This window comes from Carettochelys insculpta, chromosome 2 (genome assembly GCF_033958435.1).
Source record: "Carettochelys insculpta isolate YL-2023 chromosome 2, ASM3395843v1, whole genome shotgun sequence".
In the NCBI taxonomy this organism is placed as follows: Eukaryota; Metazoa; Chordata; order Testudines; family Carettochelyidae; genus Carettochelys; species Carettochelys insculpta.
In genome coordinates this window covers 196,453,285-196,478,065 of record NC_134138.1, presented here as the reverse complement: position 1 = coordinate 196,478,065, position 24,781 = coordinate 196,453,285, and the positions used below count along the sequence as shown (strand labels likewise).

General features: G+C 47.5%; 1 protein-coding gene across 1 annotated transcript in view; it reads right to left on the bottom strand.

Annotated features, from left to right (window-relative positions):
- LIMD1 (LIM domain containing 1) overlaps positions 1–10,856 on the bottom strand; it is a 67,697-nt gene extending 56,841 nt beyond the window's left edge. The window contains exon 1 of the mRNA XM_074988251.1: positions 8,764–10,856. Coding sequence (XP_074844352.1) covers positions 8,764–10,243 — 1,480 coding nt within the window. The 5' untranslated portion in view covers positions 10,244–10,856. The remainder of the gene's footprint in view (positions 1–8,763) is intronic.
- Positions 10,857–24,781: the final 13,925 nt, after the last annotated feature.

Below are 24,781 nucleotides of genomic sequence, written 5' to 3'. Positions count from 1 at the left end.
CAGGACTCCCCTCTGCCTCCCCCTCCCCCGCCTTGCCCTGCACCACTCATGTGAAACTTCTTCCAACTTGGGTGCTTTTCCAGCAACAGGCATGCATCTAGCAGGCAGAAATGAACATGTTTCCAAAGGGAAAGCTGCCCTTCTCCCCAGCCCACAAAGTGTGCCTTTAAAACAAAATCTCAGCCAACCCTTTGATTTCTACATGAGTTCCCATTGCAGCAGCCCTTACGTTACCTTTGCAGCATCAGACACATTCTGATGAAATCTGCAGAAAATACCAGCTGCAAGGAGCGCCGCTTCAGCACCACTGCCGCAGCGAATTCACAACTGCCCACTGCTTTAGCAACTCAGCAGACCCATCTGCATGCGCCAAGATTCCAAGTCTCCGCTTGGGTTAAATGATTCATCTGGAGTTCTAATTTGGTGAAAGGAAAAATCCTCAAACTCAACTACAAGATCCACTCTGCTTGTCTGCTACAAAGCATCTCAGTGTTCAATTTCAAACCAGGATGTCTGAGGCTCTCACAGAACACCAGCAACTCAAACAGCTCCATTTTGAATAGCAATATGTGGATTTAAACCTTAAAAGCTGAGAATCACTCATAATATCAAAGAAAACCACAAAGTTTGTTTTAAAATGTTAAAGATGACCACTGTTTTTAAAAGAACAAGAGCCAAATTTTCACTTAAGGGAGCAGAGGTACAGAAGTAACACACGTACTTGTTTCACCTGCAAAACCCCAGGTTTGTACCTGCAAACGGAGTAATTGCACATGGAAATGGACAGTAAGCACACTTCACTAATCATGCTTCACTGAACTCAACAGTAAAACTTCTGTTCAAGCCATGGCTGGGGAAAGGCTGGGAGAAGCAGCCGGGAAACTGATCAGCCCTGGTGGGTCCTGCAAGTGGCAGGGAGATGGGAACCAAGTGGCAGCCTGGTTCCTAGCTCCCCTGTGCTGGCAGGACCCAGGAAACTGACCAGTCACGAGAACCAGGCTGCCACTCCCGCAAGCCCAGGGGAGGGGAGCCAGGAGCCAGGCTGCTGCCCAGTTCCCATCTCCCGCAACTTGTGTGAAATTTGAGTTATGCAGGGGTTGCGAGGAATGCAACCCCCACGTAACTCGAGGGTCTACTGTTTCTGTGTTTTGATTGTGTTGCTCATAAAGTATTGATTTTTAACAGGAAAAGGAAGCATGCGGCATTCCTGCCGTGCAGGGCAACACACATTTTAAGAAAGAAAACTGAAATTAAATGTGAAATAAAATTGGCACAATTAAAGTGGGTTGGAATGGATTTAAAAAAAAGAGGAAAACTGAAGATGAAAACAGAGAATTTCAAACTGAGTGGACCCAATCCTTTGCATTTATATCGAATTTGGCTGAGCTCCCTTTAAGTTTCATTTGTGATGACGAGTTTGTCAACAACAACAAAAATGCAACCTCAAGAGAATACCTAAAAGTCTGTGAATGTTCTACAGTAAACATGTGTCACATTACAAATCTTTGTGAGTGCACTGTTCTCAAAATAAGGGTTACAAAAAGTACGGTTTGACACTTATTTGTTAAGGACCATCTCGGATTCACATGCATGGCAGCTCTTGAATTACTGAGTTTTTTACTGAATTCGAAAAATATGTCTCTTCTTGCTCTTATGGTTGCTGCTCCCCCCCGCCCCGGCAATGGGGATAGCCTTTCAGAAAATACACTTAAAAACAAAAAACCCAACTCCAGAGACCCATGTAGGTCTCCCTTTTCTGATAACCCAAATTACATGTACAACATGATGGGGTCAAATTTAGCTACAACAGATCAGGAAAGGGATCTTGGAGTTATAGTGGATAGTTCTCTGAAGACATCCACGCAGTGTGCAGCGGCAGTTAGTAAAGCAAATAGGATGTTAGGAATTATTAAAAAAGGGATAGATAATAAGACAAAAGATATCATACTTCCCCTATATAAAACTATGGTACGCCCACATCTTGAGTACTGCGTGCAGATGTGGTCTCCTCACCTCAAAAAAGATATATTGGCATTAGACAAGGTTCAGAAAAGGGCGACTAAGATGATTTGGGGTTTGGAACAGGTCCCATATGGGGAGAGGCTAGACAGACTGGGACTTTTCAGTCTGGAAAAGAGGCGATTGAGGGGCGATATGATAGAGGTATATAAAATCATGAATGGTGTGGAGAAAGTGAAAATAGAAAAATTATTTACCTTTTCCCATAATACAAGAACTAGGGGACACCAAATGAAATTGATGGGTAGTAGGTTCAAAACTAATAAAAGGAAATTTTTCTTCACACAGGGCACAGTCAACCTGTGGAACTCCTTGCCGGAGGAGGCTGTGAAGGCCAGGAGTCTATTAGGGTTTTAAAAAGAGCTTGATAAATCTTTGCAGGTTAGGTCCATAAATGGCTATTTGCCAGGGGTAAAGTATGGCGCCCTAGCCTTCAGTACAGGGGCAGGAGATAAATCACTTGATCATTGTCTTCTGTTCTCCTTCTCTGGGGCACCTGGCATTGGCCGCTGTCGGCAGACGGGATACTGGGCTGGAAGGACCTTTGGTCTGACCCAGTATGGCCATTCTTATGTTCTCATGTTCTTATACTGTTTATACGTATAAACTACTCAAAAATCTTGACTTCTTTCATTCTTTCTTTCCTTTCCCATACCGTATATGATTTGAAAAGTCAGAAGTATTTTTTAGGGTAATCGGGTAATCTTGTTCTGGTTGATAACTAGACAGTTTGTTACATCTTAGAGAATCCTACCTATAGGGGAATTAGTCTTTTTTTAAGTAAAATAAAAGCTTCCATTTACTGAAGTTGGGTTTCACATAGTGCACGATACAGTATCTCCCTTGTAAGGAATAGAACTCTTCATTACAAACATCCATTCCTGACAGTGGTAGAATGAACACTATCATTTCAAAAATCTCACGTGTTACTAATAGTATTTCAGATCACCAAAGATAAAAGCTTTCTAAGAAATAATCATTTGTACTTGTGTTTCTGGTCTTGTTCAGTTCCTGGTTCTGAGGTCATAGCAGCAGTTTTGCATACGAGTTCACAAAAATGCAGAGGAACCTTCAAAACAAAAACAAACTACTGCAATTCTATTTTTAAATCAGGGTCACAAAAAGAACTCTGTCTTAAGGAGCTGGCTTGGTGAAAAAAGAGACTTGTAATGCACAGAATTTTTAGCATCAACTTGTTGTATGCACTGCTGTAGCCAAGCTGATATCAGGGTATTAGAAAGACAAGGTGTGAGAGTTCGGATCTTTTATTCTATCTACTACTGTCCAGGGCCATGTCTACACTGGAGTGACCTTTTGAAAGATGACCTTCGAGAAGACTTCTTTGAGAAGATCTTCTTTCAAAAGAGCACTTCCACACACAAAAAAGCAGACTGAAAGGTCATTCCCTCTTTCAGTAGAGAACGGCCACACATCCCCCACTCTTTCAAAAGATTGGGCAAGGGATCAAAAAATCCAGCACCCTGAACACTGCTCTTTCAAAAAAGGGCTCATGGAACATCTACACATGCTTTTTTTCGAAAGCTTTCAAAAGGAGGCATGCTTCCTGATCAGAGAGCAGAAGATGGCTTCTGGAAAGAGAGCCACATTCTTCTGATTTCGGATCAAAAGAGCAAGTGTTCTGTGTAGCTGCTCTGCACGTTCCTCCGAAAAAGGGCCAGATTTTCCAAAAGAACTTGCTAGTGTAGACACGGCCCATGAGAGGGACTTGCTTGAGCACTTCATGTGCTTCAGAAGTTTGTCTCTCTCAGCAATAAAAAAAGATACTGCCTTGCTCACCTTGTCTCTCTGGAGCTAACACTGTGCTTCTCCTGTGAGTAACAAATAGTTCACTGAACGCATAAAAGTGAAATAAAAGGAAAGCGAAGACACAAGCCGTAGATAAGAGCAGCTCTGCACTGCATACATTCCTTCAAACACTCCAGGGAGTGGCCACTAAACCTCCCACCATAGACCTGGGACTCAAAGCTGCTGCAAGTTTTGCTCCCTCATATATTATTCTCAGTTGGTTGCATTGCCCATCCCTGCGTATTGCTTCCTACTACAAGTAGGTCGCTGGATCCCACAGGGAACTGAAGGAGAGTCCATCTCTTCCCACCCCCCATGAGCTTGATAAAAACAATTCAGCGGACTCACCATCTGACCTTGCATGTTACCGTTACATAGCTCCATGCTTCCTGAAAGTTAAAAAATACATTCCTTGCATTACTGCCAATTAAAAGGCAGCGAAAATCCACTACATCTGTCTGCTCTGGCATGCACTTACTTCCCTCACACATTAAAGTACATGGAGTCTAGATCCTCTCTTTACCCAAACCACTGCGAATCCAAATAGCACCCTCTGTTGAAGAAAATCTCACAGCCCACTCAGTGGAATAGTCATACTCAGAGTGGAGGAGTACTGAAAACGTGAGCCCCAAGAAGCAGCACGAAGCACAAGAACACTGCCATGCAACATGACCAAAGTAAACAAGTTTTCCAGATCATTGTCAATAGACATTTTACTCTATCTGCCCATTCACTGAACTAAACTTCATTACAAATACACTCTCCATTCCGGACTATATATTCCATGAAGTTCCTAACTAACCATTGGTAGAAACAATCCAAATGTCCTTTGGATGCCAATTCTGGCAGCTACCTAGCTTGCACGGTTGCTTACTGCGAAGTTCATAGTGATGCTGGCAAGAAGAGAAGGCTTAAGCATCACTAGTGTGTAGACTGCTTTTGCCGGCTCTAGCAGTGGTGGTCTACATGAAGCAGGAAGGGTAAAGTGAAAGCATGAAGTCCTTCCCCCTGGTTTTCGCTCGTAAGTCTGCACAGGGATGAAGATGCACAGAGGTAAAAAAATGTTTCCTCATAACAAGGCAGGTGATTTCAATCTATTGCTATGTTTGGGATGTCCAACTCATGTTATCTAAAGGCATGCGTACACCATAAACTTAAAAGTCAACTTACAGTCACCGCCATAACGAGTGCGATTTTTCCTGTCCACACAAACCACCTTCTGTTGGTGTCAGAGCCGATAAAAAATCAATTTAAAAAAAAATCATCTATAAAATACTATTTTTTCCATTTAAATTTCATCACAAACATGCTAAACACGCACTTACAGTCTCACAAAAATGAAATAATGATTCTAGTCTGTTCAAGCCCAATTACTAGCTCTTGTTTCTTTAAAGTTCTGGGCTTTCAATTTCTGTTTCTCAGCAAAGTAAGTAGTAACGTGTAAGCTGGATAGATGGTTTTTGTTTTGTGCTTATGTGGTGGTGGACAGTGGGATGGATGAGAAAGAAAAAGGGAAGACATTATTCACTATACACACAGCTTCCTATATTTCCCCACACTTTAGCCACAAAAAAACCACCATGGCTCCTGGGTTTGACAGAGACCCTGTCTGGGAGCATTTTGAAGAAATAAACATGGAGCTACACCTATCTCACAGGGCTGGACAGGACCTCGAGAGGTCATCGAGTCCAGTTCCCTGCACTCACAGCAGGGCCTACCACCACCCCGGACAGATTTTTTTTTTAAATCTAACCTGCCCCACAACCTTGAAAGGTGTCCTCAAGGATTAACCTCACAAGCCTGGGTTTACAAGGCCACTGCTCTAACCAGTGAGCTATCCCGCCCCCATTCAGTGGGTAGGAAAGGAAAATGTGTCAAGTGTGAGCAATGCCAGGAGAGGCAGAGCCTAGCTGCAAATATGAAACATCAGAAGGAAAACTGCTTATTGGGAGAAAACGGTGTGGATCTCACTGATTGCATCAACTGCTTAGTAACTTAAATAATTCACTTGGCAGTGAATTATTCTTCAAGACTCTCTGTGCCTTTTAGTATAAATGTAAATTCCCAAGCTGCTTCCTGTGTTGGATTTTGCAAGAGGGAAAAAAAAAAGTCTAGCTCAGCTAACCCTCATGGCTTGTTAGTTACCTAAGGGTTAGGATTTATCACTCATGTATACAATACAGAAAGCCGTGTTAAGAGAAATCTAGAGTTGCCAGCTGCCGCTGTCATTTTCTTATTTTATATTACATGACACATGTCCCTTATTTTGGACCATCATGGCCACAGAGCACAATGGTGATACCGTAAGTCTATTCCCTATTTCACTTCCGCAAACCCAGCCTTCCTAGGAAACCCCATTCTGTACTTGTTCTGAAAAAACAGAAGTACTCCAAAGTTAAGTGCTCTCTAAGCACGGTCAGTCTTAGCTTTTTTGGCAGCTTGATTTAAAAGGCCCCAATTTAAATCAGTCCACCCTGGGTGGTGGAGCTCATCTTCATCAGGAGCAGTGTTCCCTCCAATTTTTTATCTCCATGTGCAGAGTGAATTTTGTTATGTGCACTAACATGGAGATGATGTTCAACACATCACCTCCATACTGATGCACACAGCAAAGTTCATTCTGCAGGTGGATGATCTGGGGTGGGAGGGACAGATGGGTTCATGGTATAGGAGCGGGGCTCAGGGTTTGGGGTGTGAAGAGGGCTCTGGCTGGGAATACGGGCTCTGGGATACAGGAGAGGACTCAAGGCCGGGGCAGAGGGTGTGGGATATGGGATGGAATTGGGGATGAAGGGGTTTGGGTACTCCCCCAAGTCCTCTCTCACTGCAGCAGCTCTGGGCCAGGGGAGAGGTGCCTCTCTGCCAGCTGTGGCAGCTCTGGTGAGGCTGAGTCAGGCTGCCTCTCTCCGATACGGCAGGTTTATGCTGTTCAGGCTGGCATGGGAGGAGCACTGGGAAGTCTCCTCTTCCCCAGCTGGGGCAGCTCCCTCCACGGGCCAGAGGCACACACCTCTCTTCCAGCCTCAGCAGGGAGCTGCCAGAGCTTGGAGAAAGATGCCCACAGGCCCAGCAGGAACCTGCCCTGACTAGGGGAGGGGTGCCTCTCCCCTGGCCATGGCAGATCCATGCATGGCTGTGCTAAGCCCGTGCAGGGCTTATTAAGCAGATGTGCAGCCATGCAGCTGAGAGGGAAATCTAAGCAGGAGCACTTGCTCTGACTGCAGAGGGGCAGTGTGGGGGGACCGAGAGCATGGCCTCTCTCTTGCTGTAGAGCTCCCCATTCCAAACTCAGGTGCCACCCTGGCTCCTGGCTCCAATCCCAGCTGTCATCCAGGTACCTGGCTCCTAGTCCCAATGAGAGCCAGGCTTAGAGGGGTGGGAGGGGAAGACCCCAAGAGCTTGGGCAGCAGCAGGGCTTTAGAGCATCAGGAGCCCCCACCCATCTCAGAGTAACAGACTGAGCTGTGATCCCAATACTGGATCCACAACAGGGAGCCATCAGCCTATCTCATATTTCCTGGCTCCAGTAGGGAGCCGTGAAATTGACAGTTCTGACTCCTACAGCCCCTCTAAGGAACCTGATGTCTACACAGACACTGCGTCGCTGCCCTTATGCCAACAATGTAAGCCCTACACCTCTTGAGACAGCAGAGTTATGATGTTGGTGTAGCTGATGTAAGTGTCTTGCAAGAACAAGGCTACAGTGTCAATGAACGCTCCAAGTCAACTTAACTCCATGGTACAGACTAGGCCTAAAACAAGGAAGAACAAGTCAGGGTGCATAATCCTGTTTCTACTAGAGTTATCTGCAAAATTCTCATGGAGTTCAGCGGAAACACGATCCACTTTTTCCAATAACCAAGTAACCAGACTAAATATGCTGTCTTGTGAAGCTATGACCTGGCTGCGGGAGAGAGAAAATTTAACTCATTGAGAAGTCGTTGCCAACCTAAGTCAAATGGACAGAAATCAACAGAATATTTTAAATTTCTTATTCAGATACCCTCATATGTTACATTCTTCTCTCAACTGCAAGGCACAAGCATACTTCACAGTACTGGACTACTTCTGGGTCTGCACTTCAGAGCACGGGTGCACAAAATGGGGGTCAGACCTCCCTGGGGAGGGCATGACACTTCATGAGAGGGGACACCACTCAATCGCCTATTGGGTCTCAGGCCCATCCAGCTCATTAAAAAGGTTGAAACGTTACTGTTTGTACGTCTGTGTATTCATATTTATATACCAATTAGTAAAGTCTGTACATTCTCCATACTTATTTTCTTACAAGTGCCAAAAGCTTTTCTTTTAAATGAACATAACCAAAATTTCTGTGGGTTTGGATTACATTACACAGGTGGAGGGGAACGGTGCTAACCGCAGGGACAAAAGGTGGGGCCCAGTGTAGAAAGTTAGCTCACCCCTGCCTTACAGGGCTGTCCATTTATAGCCTGGGTTTAGATATGTCCTCATTCAAGTTGTTAAATGTCTGCAAGCCTTAGCTTTTTCCAACTTTTTGATTGATTGAAACACTAAGTTTTAATTAAAGCTGAATCACACACTACTTTTAGAAAAAGGGGGTAATCTTTAAAAGACATTAAATTGCAATCAAAAATAATTAACGGTACTATACCTCAAAAGTCTGAACGCTTCCACCTCACCTAACTCTGATGATTCTCTCCTGAAGTTGCTATGGGAACCTTGCTTCAGCACAAGCCTTACTAAACAATGTTTCATAGTCAAAATAAAACGTCTGGCCTCTACAGTGAATGACACAAATTAAACCATTGCAGGGGCAGGGGGTGGCAAAATAAAATAAAACAAAACTGTGTACCCCTCCTCTCCAGTCTTTGAGGGACTGAACCCTATGGCACTTAATACTGTTAAATGTGTCACTATAAAACATACAGACTTCCAATTGCAGAAATATATACTTACCAAAGTAGTCAGCCTTGGGACGAGCATCCATCTCTTGCTCCAGACGTTGGGTAAGTGCTTCTAATTTTAATTCAGCAGCAGACAGCCCTTGTTCCTGTTGTGGAAGGAGGGACTGACAGGGTAATTTTACTTTTGCAGAACTGGAATTTTCCTGGTGTCCAGAGTTATGCTGAGGATTGCTCACGCCCTCTTTAAATGGAGACCTTGGCGTATCAGAAATCATTGGCCTAGGTGAAACTACGCTCATGGAATTCTGCTCGGGACAATTAAGCCAGTGATTTTGACCATGTGCTATGAAATGGCTGGGAGACTTGGGATAAGCAGTGGCTTGCTGATAATCTACACTTGGAGGCAATGGAGTTGGAGATGAAATAGAAGAGAAAGAGCTAGAATCATCACGGTACTGTACCGGATGGTCATGGCTGGTGATGTGTGGTGAGCTCAAAGCTAGCACGTCACCCCCAGAGTTTGGGTTTAGCTGATCAGTCCGACCTGAAAACCCTTGAGCAGGCAATGTTGATGGCGTTGAGAATGAGGAAGATTTCTGCTGTGGAAGTCCCACTGACGTCTCTTCATCATGCCCAGGAGACATGGAGAAGGGGGTCAGAGCATGGATGAAAGAGGAAGATCTCTGACCAGCTGGGCTTTGGTCATAGCCTCGACTGATTCTGTTGCTTTCATTCCCATTTTCCTGGCTTCCATAGCCACTTTCAGAAGACCTGCAGGAGCTACGTGACTGCTGGTGCTGGTAAGGCTGAGGCTCAGCTTGGGTTTTGCCAGGACTCCCTGGTAGCAGATCACTAGGATTAACATTTGACCGAGAGCTCCCCAAACTGGATTTTGGTATGGAAAACTTGGCAGCATCTCCTCCCCAAGCCGGGATGCCAGGCTGAGTCTCCTCGCTACAATGCTGTCCAAGGGAAAGAGAAGGAAAAGATAGACCTGCTATGGTGGGATTCACATGGGCTACTCTTTGGAACCCATGTGCTTCAGAGACCTCTGAATCCCCCAGACTCCTGCTGCAGCCACACTCCTTACCCGCTGTTTTCCCATCATGGCATAGCTTTCCTCGCTGCCCATCAGGAGCCGCTTGCAGCTGGTGTGGAAAAGCAAGCTGGTGAGCTGCGCACACGGTTGCTGTGCCCAGCGGAGGTTTGGCAATATTTTCTCCCGAATGCCATTTACTGGCCCCCGCGGCTACTTTTTGCTCATGAAGGTTCAGAAACTGAGGCTGGGCACTGAAACTGGCCCCGCCATTCAGGGAACCGGAGCCAGCCAACATCTGCTCCTCTTCTTGGTGCTGCTGCTGGAGATGGATTTTAGCCATTTTAGTGGCAAACACTCTCCTGGTTTCCTCAAACTCCGGGTTGTTGCCACCAGCTCTGTCCACCCGAAAGAGGCCATCCTTGGAGGCTTCGTAAAGATTGAGATCTTCTATGAACTTACTGGCCTCCAGGCCCAGATCGTCATACTTCTCCATTGCTCCTAGCTGCCCCCGGGGCCCCCGCCCAGGGCCCAAGCGGCGGAGGACAGCTGCAAGCCAGGCAGGCCCCCAGCGGCCGGCAGCGCGGCAGCCACTCTACGTCGCCAGCCGCACCTCCATGGCCGCCTGGGCTCGGCGCACAAAAGGGTCCCGCGAGCTCACGTGCCGGGAGGATCCCCCGGGAGGCGGGAAGCGGCCGGCAGCGCGGGGAGGGGCGGGCTGGTCGCTTGGCCCCGCTCGCGGGGCAGCCCGCGCGGCTCCCGGCAGCGGCAAGGAAAGTGCAGCCCGGGGGCGGGAGGCGCAGCCCGCTCCGAGCCGGGCTGGGGCGAGGAAGGAAGGAGCGAGCTTGTGAGCGGCTCCCGGAGACGCGCCGTGCCCGCCCCGGGCCTCCCTCTCTCCCTGCCGGGCAGCGCCTCGGCGCGGAGCTGGGGCACTTCTCGCGCCGCAGGGGAGCAGCCGCCGCCCACGGGCCACGGGGAGGGGCGCCTGCCCCACGCACCCCGGGCGGGGTGGGGAGGACTCACGTGCTCGCTTCGCCGCCCGCTCCCTCCCCGGGCCGAGCCGTCGCCGCTCCCTGCCTCGCCCGCCCCCTTCCCGCCGCCGAGGGGCGGAGCCGGGCGCCCCAGGGGACGGCCCCGCGCACACCGAGCGGGTCCTGGCGCTGCCCGCTGCCCGCCCCCGGCCCCACCCGTGCAACAGCAGCCCGCCTGCCGGGCGGGGGCTCCCTCTCCCCCCGGGCGCTCTCGGGTCCGTTTCCTTTCCAGCCCTTCTGCTGCCAAACCCGCTGGGGAGCGGGGGGCGCTGACCCCAAACAAGCGGCTCCCGGGGTTACGGGCGGGGGGCCCAACCCTGTAAAATCGCGTCACCCCCCCACCACCACCACTTCAAGGGGCCTTTCAACTCCCTGAGTTGTCACTTTGTCAGGGCGCGCAGCTGGCCGGCCATTGCTAGTGCCTCAGACAGCAGCGGCGGTCCCATTTCTGGCACAGCCGGGCAGCGTGTCAGTGGTCGGAACTCCGGCCTAGCACCTGACCAGGGAGCTCCCTAGGGGGCTCCAGGCAGCCTCAAACACTCGCCAGCCAGAGTCCTGTGGCACCTTACTGACTAACAGAGATTTTTGCCCACCAAAGCTTATGCTCCAAAATCTCTGTTCGTCTGTAAGGTGCCACAGGACTTCTTGCTGTTTTTGTAGATACAGACTAACTCGGCTACCTCTCTGGTACTTAAAATCATACGTAAGGGAGACAGACCTGGGTTGCCAGCCCCAGGGATAGAACCTGTGATCGTACAGTCCAAAGCTCTGCACTCTACCACTGCCTTTAGTTCCTGGGGTAGGGTGCAGGGCTTTATAGCGTATGCTCACAGGTTCTGCCCCTGGGGCTGGCAACCTGGGTCTGTTGGTGTTATACATAGAACACTAGAACTGGAAGGGACCTCAAGAGGTTATCAAGTCTAGTTCCCTGCCTTCCTGGCAGAACCAAGCACTGTCTAGATCATGGTTTTCCAAACTAGGGGGCATGAAGAACTTCCGGGGGCGTTGTGGGGTGACCCCGCCCTCCCGTTATTCCCCCACCTGAAGAACAAGCCTTTGCTTGCGGCTCTCAGCCCCTGCCATTTTATATGGCACAGCCTGGCCAGCTGCTATAAAAAGCAGGCAGTCGGCAAAGACCCACATGGAGCTAGCTGTTTCCTGCAAATGAGTGAGTGTGGGTTGTGGGGGAGGAGGATGGGGTTAGATGGGGAGCTGAGGGTGCCTGGCTTTGTAGAAGGGCAGCAGAGGGGCTCAGATGAGCAGCTCACAGGGCTTGCGGGACTCGGGTGGCTGGCCAGCTAGTGACTTGGGGGCTCAGGTGGCTGGCCCCAGCAGTGAGGGGCTTGGGTTGGTGGGTGGGTGGCTGGCCGCAGCATCATGGGGCTCAGGCAGCTCAGTCTGGCAGATGGGTGGCTGGCCCTGGGTTTGAGCAGGCGACTCGGGCATCTGGTCCGCAGCTGGGGTGGGTGGCTGGTGGGTGGGCAGCTGGTCCCAGCAGCACGGGGGTCAGACGGCCAATGGGCAGGTGGACGGTGGGCCCCGGCCGCATGGGCTTGAGCAGGCAGCTCTGGCAGTGCAGGTCTCAGGCAGGTAGGAGGCTGGTGCGGGCAGCTCTGGAGGCAGGCATGGGGCTCAGGCAGGTAGGAGGCTGGTGCGGGCAGCTCTGGAGGCAGGCATGGGGCTCAGGCAGCTAGCCAGCTGGGGCTGTACCAGGCAACCACAAGGGGCCAAGAAAAATTATTTGTGCTCATTTTTAAATTTGTGTTTATTTCAAATTATGAATTGAAATTTTTGTTAAAAGGGGGGTTGGATGATGGTAAAGAAGAGGTGGGGGTGCGTGAGGATTCCTCAAAAATCAAAAGGTGGGGCATGATGCCAAAAAGTTTGGGAACCACTGTTCTAGACCATCCCCGATAGGTGTGTATCTAACCTGCTGTTAAATATCTCCAGCGATGGAGATTCCACAGCCTCCCTAGGCAACTTATTTCAGTGTTTAACCACCCTGACAGGAAGTTTTTCTTAATGTCTAATCTAAAGCTCCCTTGCTGCAGTTTAAACCCATTGCTCCTTGTCCTATCCTCAGAGGCCAAGGAGAACAATTTTTCTCCCTCCTCCTTGTAACCCTCTTTTAGGTACTTGAAAACAGCTATCATGTCCCTTCTAAGTCTTCTCTTTCCTAAACTAAACAAGCCCAGTTCTTTCAGTCTTCCCTCACAGCTCACATTTAATCATCCTTGTTGCTCTTCTCTGGACCTTCTCCAATTTCTCCACATCTTTCTTGGAATGTGGTGCCCAGAACTGGACACAATACTCCAGCTGAGGCCTAACCAGCGCAGAGTAGAGCAGAAGAACGACTTCTCAACTTGCCAACTATGAGCTCACTGCAGGCTTAGGGCCGTAGAACAGAATCTGGTAACCATCTATGGGCATTGGTACTTTTTTCACATCGGAGATTCTACTGATTTCTCCTGTGAGTCATGTCTTCAGCTGGGAAAGACTTTGCCAACTTCAGGCTGTAGGAGCAAGCCCAGGCTGGGTTCTGCCTGCTCACATCCACGCACTGTAGGAATAGCTCAGTGTTAAGTGTGTCCGGCTAGGAACACTGAACCTACCAGGAGGCCAGACTTAAATGACAGGGGACTTTATCCTGGGAAACAGTGTCTCTGAAAAAGACTCGGCTTGTGAGGGATGGTCAGTTGAATATGAGTTTCCAGTGTGACACTGTGGCCAGACCCGCTGAAAGGGCCAGGGGGACAAGGGGGCAGTTCTCTCTGGCCCCTTTGAACCGTGTGGCACCACTGTCCACAGACAAGAAGTCCTGTGGCACCTTATAAACTAACAGACATTTTGGAGCATAAACTTTCATGGGCAAAGACCTGCTTCATCAGACACGTGAGTGGGAGAGGGGATTCAGAGGAGGATTTAAAGAAGGGGTCTCGGTAAAGGGGAGAGCCAGAGCTGACAAGGTCTATTCAGTCAGAGTGGATGTGGCCCATTATCGGCAGTTAATGTGGAGTTGTGAACATCAAGAGAGGAGAAACCAAGTCAGTTCATTCAGGGAGGATGTGGCCCATTGTCGGTTGTTAATGTGGAGGTGTGAACATCAAGAGCTAAGAAATTGCTTTTGTAATGGGCCAACCACTCTCAGTCTTTGTTGAATCCTTGGTTGATGGATTCAAATTTGCAAATGAGTTGCAGCTCTGAAATCTCTCTTTCCATATTATTCTTGAAATTTTTCTGTTGTAGGACTGCTACTTTTAAATCTGTTACTGAGTGTCCAGGGAGATTAAAGTGTTCTCCTACAGGTTTGTGTATGTTACCATTCCTGATGTCTGATATATGTCCATTTATTCTTTTACAAAGAGACTGTCCAGTTTGGCCAGTGTAAATTGCAATGGGGCAGTGCTGACACACGATGGCATAGATTATATTAGTGGATGTGCAGGTGAAAGAGCCCTTGATGGTGTGGTTGATGTTAGGCCCTGAGATGATATCACTGGTGTGCATATGCGAACGGAGTTGGCACCGAGGTTTGTTGCAGGAATTGGTTCCAGGTTTAGAGTTACTGTGTTGTGGTCTATAGTTGCTGGTGAGAATTTGTTTAAGATTGTCGGCCTGTCTGTAGGTGAGGACAGGCCTGCCTCCCAAGCTCTGTGAGAGTGAAGGATCATTGTCCAGGATGGGTTGCAGATCACTGATGACGCGCTGGAGAGGTTTTAGCTGGAGGCTGTATGTGATGGCCAGGGGTGTTCTCTTGTTTTCCTTGTGAGGCCTGTCTTGTAGCAGGTAGTTTCTGGGTACGTGTCGGGCTCTGACAATCTGTTTCTTCATTTCTTTAGGTGGGTATTGTAGATTCAGGAAAGCTTGGTAAAGGTCTTGTAGATGTTTGTGTCTGTCTGAGGGATTGGAGCAAATGCGGTTGTGCCTAAGTGCCTGGCTGTGTATAATGGATCACGTAGTGAGCCCTGGATGGAAGCTGGAGGCATGGAGGTAAGCATAGTGGTCTGTGGGTTTCTGGTGTAGGGTGGTATTTATGTGACCATCACTTATTTGCACAGTAGTATCCAGGAAGTGGATCTCTTGTGTGGACTGGTTGACGCTAAGGTTGATGGTGGGGTGGAAACTGTTGAAATCACAGTGGAATTCTTCAAGAGCCTCTTTCCCATGGGTCCAGATGATGAAGATGTCATCAGTGTAGCACGAGCAGGGCCACTAGGGAATGAGGACTGAGGAAGCGTCGTTCCAGGTCAGCATGGCCCCACCGTGTGCCAACATTTTTGACTGAGGGAATGTGGGGAGCTCAGCACTGCCCTAAGCCCCACCCCTTCTGCCATTGGGCCCACCCCTTGTGGAGGTTGGCGCCAAGCTGGGCCTGCAGAGGCTGTCACCATGCTGATTATTGCCGAAAGAGGTATTGTTATCCTAGGTTGCATAACAAGGGGAATCTTAAGTAGGAATAGTGGGGTTATTTTACCTCCCCTGCAGATGCTGCTGGAATATTGTGTCCCTTTCTGGAATCCACAAAATAAGAAGGCAGAGTGAGGTCAGGGACATGCCCTGAGAACAAATAAAGGACTATAAAGCATTCTTCTAGCGACAGACTTAAGAAGCTCAATATATTTAGCTTATCTTGATCCCTGTTTACAAGTACCTATATTGGAAACAAATAGTCGATAATGGGCACTTTAGTCTAGCAGAGAAAGATACAACATGGTCCAGTGACTGGAAGTTGAAGCTAAATACATTCAGAGTGGAATAAGGCATATAATTTTAACAGTGAGAGTAATTAACCATTGGCACAATTTAGTAAGGGCTGTGGTAGATTCTCTACAGACAATTTTGAATCGAGCTTGGATATTTTTCTAAAACACAGTTTGAAACTCTCTAGCCTGGCAGCCTCGGGACCTGACCGGTGTTGAATGAGAAAATTTGCCAGACCAGACGAGGTCAATATTATCTAGCCCATTACCAACACTTACACTGCTTCCCGGGCTCTTCAGAGACATTTAGGGGTAAATTACAGCTAAGTAACAGCACAATGACGCTGAGAGCCAAGACTGGTGGCTGTAAACAAATGTTATGGGACCAAGGGACACTTGGCCACCCCCATGATAAGTGGTTGTCTAGCTAGTTAAAATCATGCCAAATTACAGATGTTGTCAGACGAGGGAGTGCTGGGCATGAGAGGTTCAACCCGCATTCTTTAGTTCAAATAAGAATTATTTTGGGGGAGTTCTATAACCTGTATTCTTCAGGAGATCAGACAAGAAGGTGATGGCAATGGTTCTATCGGGCCTCAGAATCTAGAAACTGTGAGGAGACCGGTGTAATCTATACACCGAGCACATGGGCAGCTACCCAAGGGTGTTTCAGGTGCCACCCAGCTGATTAACAGAGCACCCACAGCCGGCAGCATGTTTCTATTGGTGGTGCACATCTGCGCATTACTGGATGCACATAACAAAATTTATTCTGCACATGGATGGAAAAAGTTAGAGAGAACATTGGAGGAGACCCTCACTTGCTTTGGTTGGTTGGTTGGTTTTGCTTTGTTTGCTTGTTAACTTTGACAGCTTGGAAAACTAGAAGATACAGCAAATAATGACATGCACTGAGGAATATTCCACATTGTGTCCTGTTCATGCTAGCAATGAAACAGCTTCAGGGAAGTGGTCGAATCATTTCCTTCCCTGCAAAATGAGTGAGGGGAGAAACAAAACCTGTTTATTTTTGCTCTTTGGGGTTTTTTATTTTTCACACAGTCTCTTTCCTTTCACAGCATAATTGTTGCACTCAAGCCAAACACACATTAGTCAATGATTAAACAGTCAGAAACCTTGAAGGGGGGAATTCCTGTGGCACCATTAAAGAAAAAAAGCCTCAAACACCTGCTTTCCTCTTCATGTTATTTGTCAAGCCAGTAAATATCTGTTCAGGGCTTTCTGCAAGACTGTACTTGAGAGTTGGAGAGGCAGAATGCAGCCTCTGGAAATCTGTGTCACTAAAAATAAATTGGTGGGTGTACAACCTGATGGGACTCTCCTGCTCAGCCCTTACCCTGAAATAGAGAATCACATTCCAAAGTTATGTTCATTTCACAGGAGTATGATTACATATTGCCACTCTTCTAATAATATCTCATAACCCTTATTATTTGTAACAGAGAGGAAGCTGTGCTAGTCTATGCACTATCAAAACAAAAAGCAGTCAAGTAGCCCTTTAAAGACTAGCAAAATAGTTTATTAGGTGAGCTTTCGTGGAACAGACCCACTTCTTCAGACCATAGCCAGACCACAACAGACTCAATATTTAAGACACAGAGAACCAAAAACAGTAAGCAAGAAGGACAAATCAGAAAAAGATAATCAAGGTGAGCAAATCAGAGAGTGGAGGGGTGGCGGGGGGAAGGTCAAGAATTAGATTGAGCCGAGTATGCAGACAAGCCCCTATAGTGACTCAGAAAGTTCCCATCACGATTTAAACCATGTGTTAATGTGCCGAATTTGAATATAAAAGCCAGCTCGGCTGCTTCTCTTCCCAGAACGGTGTGATAATTCCTCTTCAGTAACACACATAAAGGTATTATCGCACCGTTCTGGAAAGAGAAGCAGCCGAGCTGGCTTTTATATTCAAATTCGGCACATTAACACATGGTTTAAATCGTGATGGGAACTTTCTGAGTCACTATAGGGGCTCGTCTGCATACTCGGCTCAATCTAATTCTTGACCTTCCCCCCACCACCCCTCCACTCTCTGATTTGCTCACCTTGATTATCTTTTTCTGATTTGTCCTTCTTGCTTACTGTTTTTGGTTCTCTGTGTCTTAAATATTGAGTCTGTTGTGGTCTGGCTATGGTCTGAAGAAGTGGGTCTGTTCCACGAAAGCTCACCTAATAAACTATTTTGCTAGTCTTTAAAGGGCTACTTGACTGCTTTTTCTTATTTTTTGTATTAGACTAATGCCTCTCTTGAGATCAGGCCCCAGTGTGAAGGGCAATGTGAACCGATAGTGAGAGACTGTCTCCGCCCTGAAATATTTGTAGTTCACATAGAAAAAAGAGATAAAGGAAGAATTATCCCCAAGTCACAGATGGGGTGCTGAGTCAAGTGAGATTAAGAGTCTCATTGACCAGGGCTCTACCTGCACACAGCTGCTTGCAGGATGTGGCAGGAGGGGGTCACTGAGCAATTTAGGGCTGTGGAAGGAAATTAGTGACTGAGGAAACTGAACTCAGAACGCCTTAGTCCTATTCCAGACCCTTAGTGCAATTTTCCCATCTGATGCTATACTGTATCCATATCAATGTTTCCTTGAGTGGGGCAGGACAAGAACACCTTTTAGGGCCAGATTCTGGCCTGAGATCTGTCCCATTAAAGGCACATGAGCTGCACAAGACTGAAGGTGGAATTAGGCTATCTATACCCCACTGCTTCCACTGATCTCAGGTCTGTTACCTGGCCACACCCCAAGCAACATCAATTACACAGACCTAAGCAACAGTGCAGACAGCACAACCTCAGCACAGAGCTTCTCCCACCCCCACCCCGCCATTGACATAGTGGGTCTGCACTAGCAACACTACTGTGGCACTGCAGCTGGCTCACTGTAAGCGCTCTAGTGTAGACACGCACAGCAACAAGGAAATCCTTGTGGAGGTCAATGGGGCGGCAATAAAACCCTGGAGCAAATTCTGCCCTAGCAAACCCAGTGGGGTAACATGCCTGTAACTGAAGGCTTAATAATTTGTCCCCAGTCATTGAAACTCTGCCCTGTGGCGCTTTTCTTGGCCTGTACAATATGAAATGCCCCACAGGCCTAGGCTGAGTAAAGACAAGTCCAAATTTGAAGCAGGAGTGAGTAAGGAGGTATTTTTGATTATGAGAGAGCGAGAAGAGATCAGTTCCTTCTTGTTACATTGTCCCATAATACAGGCGCAAAGCATCCTTGATTAAAATATATAGCAAGTACATGTACAAATAATAGAAAGAAATACACACACTATATAATCAGCCTGTGGTGTTAACTTTGCTCGGCGAAGGTGCTCACAAGTCACACACCATAACTAGATGTGAAAGGGGACTGAATAATATTATGGCTAGAAATAATATCTGTAGTTACAACCTGTGTTCCCTGTAAACTGAGCACTTGGGCGGCCAGCCAGGAGAAATTCAGGGGCCACCCAGCTGATTAGCAGCGCACCCACAACACCCGCAGCCAGCATCCTGGGTGCCTATTGATGGTGCACATAATGCACAAAACAAAATTTATTCCGCCCATGGATGGAAAAAAAATTAGAGGGAACACTGGTTATAACTGGCTAAAATGGGCTGAATTAAGTCTCATGCTTCAGGACCTGAGGAAGGAGTAAGGAAGGTGTTTGCTTCTGCTCTCCCTCTCTCCGGAGAGCATGACAAAAATTCAGGCATGTGATCAGCATCATTGTTATTCACCCGTCTCTGGTGCAAGACTTGGCCACTGATAAGGCGCTACATCAGATGTGAGCAACTAACAGCCTGATCGGGTAGGAAAATATTTTATATTCCTGGTTGGCCGTTGCAAACTGTACCACCCCCCGCCCCACTGTTTTTAATGCCAGGGGTGTAAAATGAACCCACCTGTGAAAAACAAAGGTGGTCAGTCTCTGCAGAGCCCTGCCAGTCTTGAAAGTCTTTGGCTGTGCAGTTGTAATGGGACCCCCAGAATACGACCTGGAATGAGTCTCTCTCACAACATCCTCTGGGCTCAGTACCACGGCATGAAGAGCCTGCCCCACACCCAGAGCTGTACCATCTTGCCATTGTTAGAAACCTGATCCTGACCCAGTTTACCCCTCCTTTAATGAGGAGCGGATGCATGCTAGCCTTTGAAACCTGAGCTGAGACTTCCCAGGCACATCCACCAAAACGCACTGTTTTAGGTAAAATATGTAACAGATTTATTAACCACAGCAAGCTATGAAAATGATTATAACTGGTAGGCACCAAAAGTCAGAGATACTTTCCAAGAAAATGAAAAGTAAGAGCACAATCTAAATGCTAGCCCTTATTAGACCAGGCAATATTTGGATCAAGCAATTTTTCTGACCCCACTGGATGTTGGAGGTACACAGTCCTAATATATAAGCTTCCCATTTAAACCTGGGAGCCGCCTCCTCAGTTTGGGTCATTATCTTCCCAGCATTCTTACGGCTTGAAAGAGAAAGGTGCCCTTATGATCTCAAGATGCATTATTTTATATTCTTAATCCATGTCCTCCATGGAAAGAAACTAGCCCAGGCATCCCTGGTGGGCTTTGCTGAGACACAAGCTTGAGCAATCCCCAAAATGTGGTGCATCTGTTACAGAATCAGAATTACTTTGTTTACAACACCTCTGTTGCTAAATGGACATTTAACGCCTACCAGAGCATGGAGCATTTCCTTTGTTGTCGCTGGAGAGCTAGCAATGGCTGACTCCTACATTTAACCACATACTTCCACAGCAGCCAGCAGGCTCTCAGAACTTCATATGCACTGGTGATGTACATATTTGAACAGAACTATAGGTTTCAGCACTCAGCAGATCATGACTTATGATCTTGGATACCTTGCTCTGTATGAAACATCACAACCCTTTATGCATGATGAATATGGTGGCTACGGAGTCCTAGTTTGAGGTACAGCATGTCCCAGCAGTGCTGTTAGGTGAAAAATACCAGCTCAGTGCTGTCCAGTTGCTGAGATCTCTGTAGAACTTCATATACATTTTGCCAAGGATTTTGTTGAAATCCCCGTTCACATTGGTGTGCTGCACTCTGGGGAGTGCACAAAAGTTTATTCCCTGCATTAATCACCACACAGATTTTTAAAACTGGAGAATGCCAAAAAAAGCATCAGAAACTAAGACTCTCCTCCCTTTCTTTAACAGTTGAGTAACAAAAAGTGTTGCTTACCTAACGGTGACTATTTTGCCAGATCTGAACAAACAATATTGCAACTTCCAGCCTCATATGTTTTAGAACAGCAGTTACAAATCCCTGGAACATGTGTATTCTTTAAAACATAAAGGCCAAAGACCATTAGTAAAAGTTACACTGCAGGGTGACAGTGTAATGATAGGCTAATGTTGGCCCATGGGCCTTAGATGCTTCAGACCTGTGAAAGTCAGTCTGAGCATAAATTGATCATAAGGAAGCAGTTTTATTACTTTCTGAGCAAGACACTGTGCACAAAGATAGGAATATGGGATCCAATTCAGCCTTCACATCACTTCACTGAGATCAACAGGGTTACACCTAGCATTAATTTGGCCCTCTGAGTTTGTTGCCAGCAAATCAAAAGCAAATGTGTACAATGAACTATTTGAAATAGGCACTTGGTGAATTGCTGGGTCTAAAAATGACACAGAAAGCTGGAATTTTTGTATACGGTATGGAAAAACATTCCAGTGGAGCCAAACATGTAAATTTTATTCTTCCTTTAGTGGTTTATTGTCAGTCTTGCTCAAGTTGGTTGAGCAGGCCAAGGGTTACTTTTTAGGATTACCTATCTGACCATTCAAAGAGAGGACACCCCTGAGCAGGAGTGTATCTGTATGAGTATCTACTAACTCACGCTGTATTAATATGCTATATACACTGTAACGCATTAATACAGTGGTAAGTTGGTAGATACTGATACAGATATACTCCCACTCAGGGGCGTTTTCTTCTTAATATGGTAACCCTATTGCTTTCGCTCAGCTCTCCCATCCATGTTGCCCAAGCCACCAGAGGTCAGAAGGAACAGGGTCTAGCTGTTGGGCCCTGGAGACCTCTCAGCTCCAGGCCCGGCCTGCTGTGGCAGAAGTGGAAACTTGAATAGGATCTCTCCTACAGCTGCTGTCTCTGAGGTACAGAAAAAGGACCTCTGACACGATCCTGGGGCGATAAAACTGGACTGTGGGGGCCCTGACAGATCTGCAAGGACAGCCACCTCAGAAAGGGGATGGCCCTGGGAAAACCTGGGTAGGCAGCAACCCTCACTGCGACGTTCTTGAAACCAAATCATGATAGCAATATGTTTGCAGCTCCCTCTTGGCAAAAACAACACAGCTATAAATCAATATTAACATGTCTCTAACGTTCAAAAGAGCAAAGAGCTGGGACCCACTTCTGGAGCTGGAGATGGGGAGAAGCTAAACACCCGGAAGCTAAACACCCTCTTTTTGCTCTCTTGCTCTCTCTTGATCAACTCAGTGTCTCTCCCCAAGGACCCTTGCTGCAACCCTCTCGAATCCTAGAGCCATGCTGTGCATGCTGCTGGGATCATGGTGGATGCATTAGTTGGGAGGAGGGGTAAATAAAATTTTCTTTGAAGGCCTGTCTAAAACTGCTAAGGTTGGGCTGTGCGTGTTTAATCTGGTCTCAGCTCTAGTCCTCATCAGCTCTGCTAAGGGCTATGTTGTGACTTGAACAAACACACCCATCCAAAGATGTAAAACTGCAGTTTTAGCCCTTTCCAGCTTGGTTACCCTGCACGTTATCCTCACACAAACAGGCCTGCACAGTCACCCTCCTCCCTGGAGTAGGCAGCAGGAAGCATGGGCAGGGCTGAACCTTGGTTTCACCCTCCACCCCTAAGAGACACAGTGGTGGGGTGAAGTACTAGAAGACAGGCTGGTATTGGCCAACCCTAAATTACTGTCCACCCACACCCATCCCCCGAGAGTTAAGGAAGGAGCAGGAATGGAATTTGATCTCTGCTTTACAATGTCTTGTGGGGCTATTTGTTAGGTGGTGCAATTTTTGCAGCATCCCTCACGCTGGGCTGTGCCTGAAGTCAGGAACCTAGCCTCATCCCAGCTCAGCCCTTGTTAGTTCACCCTGTGGTGAAGTCATAGCTGGAGTATTTTGTGATATGGAAACTGTTCGCATGGGAACAGACTGGGATTGCCTGCAACAGAGTGTGATGTCCATGCAAGGCCAAGGAGGAGAAGCCAAACTGTGAAGATGACAGAAACATAGGGTTAAAAGGGACCCCATGAGGTCATCTAGATTGTGCCCCTCCCCTGAGGCAGGATGAATGCCTTTATTCAAACATAGGTGCTCCCAGTATAAAGTGTAAAACCAACAGACATGGGTTGTCAGCAGCTGGGATTGAACCTGGGACCTCAGGAGGATAAAGCCATGAGCAAAAAAAAAAACAGCTCCAGATTTACTAAGTCTGCAAAGGAGACTTCACTCTCTCTTTCTCAGAGGGTCTCTCACTGGCTTGCACAAGGCTAGTTCTTTCCTGGTTTTGTCTTTGTTTAGCCAGCTCTGCTAGGGCACAAAGCCTCCTATAAAACACCTTTACCCAAGTGCTGGGGACCAATAATGTGCTTAAAATTTAAGCCCCTGTGTTGACACACATCAGCCGTGTCTACACGTGCACGCTACTTCGAAGTAGCGGCACTAACTTCAAAATAGCACCCGTCACGGCTACATGTGTTGGGTGCTATTTCGATGTTAACATCAACGTTAAGCGGTGAGACGTCGAAGTCGCTAACCCCATGAGGGGATAGGAATAGCGCCCTACTTCGACATTCAACGTCGAAGTAGGGACCGTGTAGTCGTTGCACGTCCTGCAACATTGAAATTGCGGGTCCTCCATGGTGGCCATCAGCTGAGGAGTTGAGAGACGCTCTCTCTCCAGCCCCTGAGGGGCTCTATGGTCCCGTGTGCAGCAGCCCTTCGCCCAGGGCTTCTGGCTGCTGCTGCTGCAGCTGGGGATCCATGCTGCATGCACAGGGTCTGCAACCAGTTGTCGGCTCTGTGGATCTTGTGTTGTTTAGTGCAACTGTGTCTGGGAGGGGCCCTTTAAGGGAGCGGCTTGCTGTTGAGTCCGCTCTGTGACCCTGTCTGCAGCTGTGCCTGGCACCCTTATTTCGATGTGTGCTACTGTGGCGTGTAGACGTTCCCTTGCAGCGCCTATTTCGATGTGGTGCTGCGCAACATCGATGTTGAATGTCGACATTGCCAGCCCTGAAGGACGTGTAGACGTTATTCATCGAAATAGCCTGTTTCGATGTCACTACATCGAAATAAGCTATTTCGATGTAGCGTTCACGTATAGATGTAGCCATCTTGTGCTTTAGACAGCTACAGGCCTGATCTGGGAAACACTGAGGTACAGGAGTGCGTGCAGCCTTTCATGTGTTGTTGGTCAGGTTGTTACAGCAGGCTGTGCTTCAATTCACCAGGGCTGCTTGTCTGAGTAAATCTAAGTAGGTTTCAAAAGGCTCCTGGTTAGATTTTTAAATTAGAGAAGGGGTATTTCTCCTCTAGCATTACTGCGAGTGCAAAGCTTACTTCTTGGAATTAAAAAAAAGAGTATGAAGGCTGCAGCTGGAAGCTGAGTTGCTCTGTGATTTGACCACACTGAGCCACTCAGAATTTCCACAGGGTGGAGGTGAAGGCGGTGGTTTCTCTGAGGAGACTTAGCTGAGTAGACTCAAGCCCAGAGAGCACTATCTGTTGCACTTCCTTTATTTCATTTAAACTTGTGGACAAGCTAAAACCAAATGGAAAGGTTCCTTTCCAGCAGGACTGTGTTTGTTCCCCTGGGAAGGGGAGCCCAAACAGCCCCTACAATGTCAACAGAGAATCATTTGGTTTGGAACATTTAACCTCTGCTGTGTCTTTTCATTTGCCGCCTGGAGAGGCTCACCATTGACTTCGATTTTACTGAACCTCTCCTCTGCAAGTGGGGAGGGTCCTCAACCCCAGGCACCAGCCCAAGCCTGAACATCTGTGCTGCAATGACAGCCCCAGCTTATGGCAACTGGCTGGGGCCAGCAAGTGCATAACGGGTATGTAGGCATACTCAGAGCTGTGTGTCCAGTTAAGCTTCAGATATCTCCAGTCACGGTGAGGCCCCAGCCTCTTTTACAACAGGTGGGATTTCAGAAAAACGAGAAGCAAAATCAAGTTATAAGGGGCCATTTTGGACTGGACAGTTCTCGCAGGGGATGAGTGTTCTGGCCAAGGTGTTTTCACTGATGAG